The 6,940-nt window shown below is 39.7% G+C and overlaps 1 protein-coding gene across 1 annotated transcript; it reads left to right on the plus strand.

Moving 5' to 3' along the window:
- On the plus strand, window positions 1-945 carry LOC102857769 (olfactory receptor 52M1-like). The gene has a single exon (XM_006885511.1). It carries the CDS (start codon window positions 1-3, stop codon window positions 943-945), a length of 945 nt encoding a protein of 314 aa, XP_006885573.1.
- The last annotated feature ends 5,995 nt before the right edge of the window (window positions 946-6,940 follow it).

Here is a 6,940-nt window from a genome sequence, read left to right on the forward strand (position 1 = left end):
ATGGTACCACTTAACACATCTCGTCCATCTTCCATGACTTTTCTGCTGTTGGGCATCCCAGGACTAGAGCACCTGCATGTCTGGATTGGAATTCCCTTCTGTTCCATGTACATCGTGGCTGTGGTGGGAAATGTGACCATCCTGGCTGTGGTGAGAACAGAGCGAAGCCTCCACGAGCCAATGTTTCTCTTTCTGTGCATGCTGTCAGTCACTGACCTGGTCCTCTCCACCTCTACAATGCCCCGTATGCTCTGTCTCTTCTGGCTTGGAGCCCATGATATTGTCTTTGATGCTTGCTTAACCCAAATGTTCTTCATCCATAGCTTTACTGCCATGGAATCCGGCTTCTTCTTGGCCATGGCTATTGATCGTTACGTGGCCATCTGTAATCCCCTGCGCCATGCCACCATTCTCACACACACTCGCATTGCCAAAATGGGAGCTGCCGTGGTCCTCCGGGGCGTGACCTTCTTTTCCCCTCATCCCATTCTGCTCAGGCAGTTACCCTATTGCAGAACTCGAATCATTGCCCACACTTACTGTGAATTCATGGCTGTGGTGAAGCTGGCATGTGTGGACACAGGAGCTACCAAGCGTTATAGCCTCAGTGTAGCCTCTGTCATTGGTTCCTGTGATGGCTTTTTCATCGCTGTCTCTTATGTCCTAATCCTCCGTGCAGTCTTTCGTCTCCCATCACGAGAAGCTAGCCTGAAAGCCCTGGGCACGTGTGGCTCTCATGTCTGTGTTATCCTTGTTTTCTACTCCACAGCTGTCTTTACCTTCCTCACCCATCGTTTTGGCCACAACATAGCTCCCCAAATCCATATCTTTATTGCCAATATGTACCTTTTGGTACCTCCTTTTCTAAATCCTATTGCTTATGGGATTAGGACCAAGAAAATTCGAGATCATGTACTTAGTTCTCTAAGATTAAAAGTCTCCTGATGCAAATAGAGATACCATTTGACCCAGCAATTCCACTACTGGGAATATACCCTAAAGAAACCACAAATGACATCCAAGTAGATATATGCATACCCATGTTTATCGAGGCTTTGTTTACAATAGCAAGGAGTTGGAAACAACCTAAATGCCCATCAACAAACAAATGGGTAGAGAAGCTGTGGTATATCCACACAATGGAATACTATGCTGCATTGAAAAACAAGGAACTCATGCAATATTATTCAAAATGGGTGACCCTGGAGGACATTATGCTGAGTGAGGTATCTCAGTCACAAAGGGACAAATGCTATATGGTGCCACTGTTGTAGAATGAGGCTGGCATCGGGGTGGGGGTAAGGCTGAGAAAAACTGGATGAAATATGTTTATGGCATTGAAGTCTATGGGGGAGAGAATAGTTTAAAAGTATATTTTAGGGCATTATGTTTATCGTAGGAGTACGCAATGAGGGTTGCAGAGTGGATTATATTTGGGGTTGGGGGTGGGATTGGGGGAGGTGAGGGGGGGATTGTGTACCAGTGAGGGAGTTTTTCTTTTGCTTTTCAGGGAGAGGAGCAAATGGGGGGGGGTGAGGTGGGGTGGGCTGGGAGAAGGGTGCAACAATGAATGAATGGAATTCCAAAATCTCTGTAGATGTTCATTAAAATGAAAAATAAATAAATTTTTTTAAAAGTCTCCTGATTATGATCCATTTTTTATAGACATGATATCAGGAGAGATGGTAACCTAAGAAGGTGTTGTTTATGTGTCTTTGAGTTGAAATCAATTCATAGCTGATCTTCCAACTGGTTTTCAGGAGCTGTTAAACTCCCTTGAGGAGTTTTCTCAAGAAGCAGCTGCTATGTTCTGACCAGGTGTCTGTCTCTGGGTTGCACTCCTTAATCACTAGGCCACCAGAGCTCCCTAACCTAGGAAGGAAAGAGTGTAGATAACCAAAATGTACCACTCTGTTAGACATAGTGGTTAAGGTGAGCAAATAGGCACAAACTCTTGCTTCTAAAAGCATACACTGTAAGCAGAGGTGAAAGAACTTAATCAAATCATGTTCAGATGCACAATCAAACTTGATATTAAGTGTCCTATAAAGGCACACGACAGAGGACTTTGACCTAGAGAAGAAAATGGAAATTTTCCTTATAAATGATAGTCCTCTGAGGGATAAATCTAAATTAACTAGCTAAGGGAAGAGCCAGTGATCTAAAAGTGAGCAAAGTGATTATTACATAATCAGGGAGGAGAACATAGCAGGTAAACATGTGAGAACCTTGTGATAGGATGGAATATGGTACATTTGAATCATGGCAGAAAGTCCATTCTATGGGCCAGAGCAGAGTTAAACAGGGAGTGCCCAGAAGTATGCCTGAAAAAAAATAGCCTGATAGATGGGTAGGTCTTGTTAAGGATTCTCAATTGTTTCCTAAGAAAGAGAGAAGAAACAGGAAAAACATGATCAACTGTGTGTTCTTTGCCCACATACATATAAATACATATTACATATATTATGCATATTATACATATTATACATACGTTGCCAATATGTGCCATCAATTATGGCTCACAGTGACCCTATAAATAAATAATAGTTCTGAATCTTGTTCTATCTTGAGCCAATCGCACCATCTTTAGGGGAAGCTCAGTTAGCCTAGTAGTAAAAAGCTATGATAAAATCCTGAAGGCACATAATTTGATTCCGCCAAGGGATTCTGGGGAGAAGGATGGGCAATCTCTTCATGCACAATTTACTGTCTCTGAAAACCTATTAAAGGATTAGCTATGAGGTATTTCCCACTTGACCACCACAACAACATATGGATATGAATCTAGAGCTAGAGATATAAAGATACACATAAATACAGAGATATAGGTGAGATGGAGTATGTATATGTGTGTGTGTGTGTGTGTGTGTGTGTGTGTGTGTGTGTGTGTGTGTATGTTGTTGTTATGTACCATCGAGTTGCCTGCAACTCAAGAGTGACCCTATGTAAAACAGCCCTAAACTCTGTTCTATCCTGTGCCAATCTTATGGTTTCTGACACACTTAGCCCCGTTACCCTGGTCACTGAGTCAATCCATCTCATTGACAGTCTTCTTCTCCTGCACTGTCCATCCATCCTCACAAGCAAGATGTCCTTCTCCAAGGACTGAACCCTCCTTGCAACATGTCCAAAGTATGTCATACAAAGCTTCAGAATCCTTGCGTCCAAGGAGCAGCTTGATCTTACGCTCTCTAGGAAGAATCTGTTTATTCTCCTAGCAGTCCATGGTATATTCAATACTCTTTCCCAGCACCACAACCCAAAGGTATTAATTATCCCTCTATCATCCCTAGTCATTTTCCAGCTTTCAAATGCATAGCAAGTAATTGCAAATACTATGGCCTGGATCAGACACACCTTAGTCTCCAGACTTACATCGTTGCTCCTCAGTACTTTGGAGAGGTCTCTGATTGCAGACTTTCACAATACAATTAATCTTTTCATTTCCTGGCTGCTGGTATCAAGAGTATTGGTTACGGAGCCAACCAAACTAAGGCTGTTAACAGTCTCAGTCTCTTCACCATTCATCATAATGCTGTCAATCAGCCCAGTGGTGAGAGTCTTTGTTTTCTTGATATTGAGCTTTAATCCATATCAAAGGCTGTAGTCCTTGGCCTCCTGCAGCAAGCGTTTTTGGTCCTCCTCAGTTTCAGCAAGCAGGATTAGTGTCATCTGCATAAACACAGATTGTTGATGAGTTCCTCCAATCTTGATGTCCTATTTCTCTTCATAGAGCTCTGCCTCCCAGATAATCTGTTCTGCATATAGATTGAAAATATATGGAGATAGGACACATCCCTGGCGTACACGCTTCCCAAATCCACTGGAGGGTCAGTTATTTGTTATTCAAACTCAGTGATACATATTAATGACAAATACACTTTTGACTATGATACGTAGATTAATGCAAGACATAAGTTCAGTAACTGTTGCTGGCCCTTACATTATTCTAGGCTGGAATCTAGTAGAAGATAGATGAAAAGTGTAACAACTGGAGACCTATAGTTTTCCAGTTACTGGGAAAATAATAATGAACAAACTGAGTTCCAGATATTGTCTTCGGAAAGTAGACGTTCTACCTCCTTTTCTAACAAAATATATCTCCCTTTCCTCCCCTTCATTTGATGTCTGCTTGCAAGCTACATCACTGATTTGCTGAAGTTAGATATAAGTCTGTTGTTGCTATGTGCTGTCAAGTCAGCTCTGTCTCATAACAACTTTATAGACAACAGAACAGAATCTTGCCTGATATTGTGCCACTCTCACAATTACTTTTGTGTTTAATTCTGTCTTGCATTTACTGTCGTAAGACATCTCTGTGAGCCTCTTACACTATTTCACTGAAGTATAGAACGATAACCACCGCACACCCAAACTTCTCCCTTTTTCCTATGTTAATCTTCTCTTTGTCTGCTTCTTTTCTTAATCTTCTTTATTGAAGAGTGTTTTATTTAGTCATTTTTTTTGTTGTTTTACTTAGCAAATATCTTCTACTCATCATTTTGTCTTGGACAACGTGTACTCAGAATGCTTCTTGTGTGTTATCAGGAGAAGCCAGCCCCTAAAGGAGGTTGTCATGTTTGGAAAAGTGAAGAGTTAGAGAAATGGAGTGACACAGTGACCACAGCAAAAACACCTCAGCATCAGTCAGGGTTTCATTTTCTTGCACATAGGGCTCCTATGAGTTAGAGCTAATCATACTGTGCCAAGCAAAAACAAATTTCATCTAGGAAATTAAAAGTTCTTCATTTCAAATTTTGTTTTTCTCAGGGAAACTCTAAAGTCATTGGATTTAGAAAGGAAAAACCATTTTTAAACTATTGATGTTAAAACAAGACAGAACAGTTTTATGACATTATAAAAGCTCAAAACTTAAAATCACTGTATACCGTTCACTCAGACTCAGGACCTTTCATCAGGTTTCTGGAGCTATAAATCTAAATCTTAATAGGAGGAACTTCCTAACTTTCTCACTCTTAGTGGCTAAGAAATACACTAAGACTATTCAGAACATGCTATGAAATACTCACAACATGCTATGAAATATCCTAAGACTATTCAGAAACTCCAATCAACCAAGCCAACTCCTTCTCATCAAGTGGGAAACAACTCATTGCTGAACCTCCAGTTGGTTCAGTTCTCAGAGTCCATAAATCACTTGGGAAGAGATTGTTAATCTTTCTCCCATGGAGCAGCTGGTGAATTTGAACCATCTACCCTTGGGTTGACAGTGCAATTCCTTATTTACTAAGAATTCAGAAATTCACATCCTATTACTTGGCAAGGACTTAATGTCCTTCCTTATATCCCAGGTTCTTTTATTATCCCAGTTATACAACTGCCATCCCATTTGCTTGTCCCTGTGCACAAACAACTGTTGATTGTTCATATCAAGCTTTCTCCAAATGCTTTCCTTAAGGGGTTTCTTTGGACCTTTCTTTTCTTATCTCAGTGCTCCACCAGTTTTTGTCAAACATAAACCTCCTTTGTGCCAGGCCTTCTTTAATTTCCATTGTAAAGGAGTCTCTAGCCTTTTATCAACTTCTACAGTTTACACCCTATGCCCTTTTGTCTTCTCACAATATAACAATTGTTACTTTTACAATGCCTTTGAACTTTTGTTTTTGCTTTGAAATGATACATTCAATGATAGGCTCTGGGGTCCTTCTCTAGAGGATCTAAGTTAAGAAAAACACATTGGCTTAATAAGGGCCTCAGGAGGGCAGACTTAACCAGTAAAAGTCTCCCTGAAGCAGGGGTGATCCATCTTATTTTGCACATAGCAAATCTCTGCATCTCAAGTAGGAAATTGTTTTGCTGATTCTAGTCCAACAGTGGCAGGACAAGTATTCATCTGCAGATCTACTTCAGGAAAAAAGGTAAAAAAAAAAAAAAATATAGCAAGAGGCGAGATTTAAAAATTCTGGAATGTAAAATAGGAACACGGGATAAAGAGTTTCTCAAATATTTCATCCAAATACAACAATCACTATCTCTTATTAATGTGGCAGTTGAGGTGTGTAATCTTTAAAATTCTCAGTGGTATTATTTCACAGAAATGAAAAGCACATTTTACATTTTTAACTGGGGTGGGTAGTTAATGTTGATATAAAAATGTCAGACTGAATGAATCCTGGGGATACCCCCCCCCGTAGTACATAATTAATCTAAAAATATTTGAAAAAAATTAGCAGGGCTGTAGAATTTCTCCTTATGGAATAAATAAAAATCCAAATTAATATTATGCTTGCATGCCAGATTTTTAGATTTAGAGAAAGTGAAAGCAGTTTTCATTGTAGAGTACTAATACCAAAAAAAGATGCTAAGAATACTGTACACCTTATATAATGTCATAGTTTAATGACGCATTCAATCAACAAAAGTTTAAAGGGTATGTTTTATCCCACTTTTTTCAAATGAGGAAACTGAAAGTCACAGCTTTAAACTACTTGGTTAAGTAACTGAGCTTCAGAGCTGAGACCCTGTCTAGAGTCTTTAGTATGAAAGTATTCTTTTCATTATACCAAACTTCTTTCCTGGTGATCCCTCTTTCCCCCTTCCCGTAACATTCAGCAGTAGATTATACATTGCAATTGAAATACAGAACATCAATATAAGAGTAAGAACTCTTGTGGTCTAGTCAGTAGGGAGTTGCACTGCTAATTAAAAGGCTACACCTTCCTGGCAGTTCAAATCCACTAGCTGCTCCACAGGAGAACTTATTCTGTACAAGGTATAGAAAGCAGCAGAAAACATACTGGGTGCTCACTTAGGAGTCAGTTCTTGATGGTAAACCTTACTACAGTAGTATTTTAGCAGGCAAGCGCTTCTACTGCCCTTGGGAAATGTAAATATTTATAAGAAAATAATTCACAAAATATATTTTCACAGTTTGTATAACTCCCTTTTACTGTTGATTTTAAGACCATGGACAGATAAA

The sequence above is a fragment of the Elephantulus edwardii genome, unplaced genomic scaffold (assembly GCF_000299155.1).
Source record: "Elephantulus edwardii isolate Elephantulus edwardi_28Jun2011 unplaced genomic scaffold, EleEdw1.0 scaffold00044, whole genome shotgun sequence".
Classification (NCBI taxonomy): domain Eukaryota; kingdom Metazoa; phylum Chordata; class Mammalia; order Macroscelidea; family Macroscelididae; genus Elephantulus; species Elephantulus edwardii.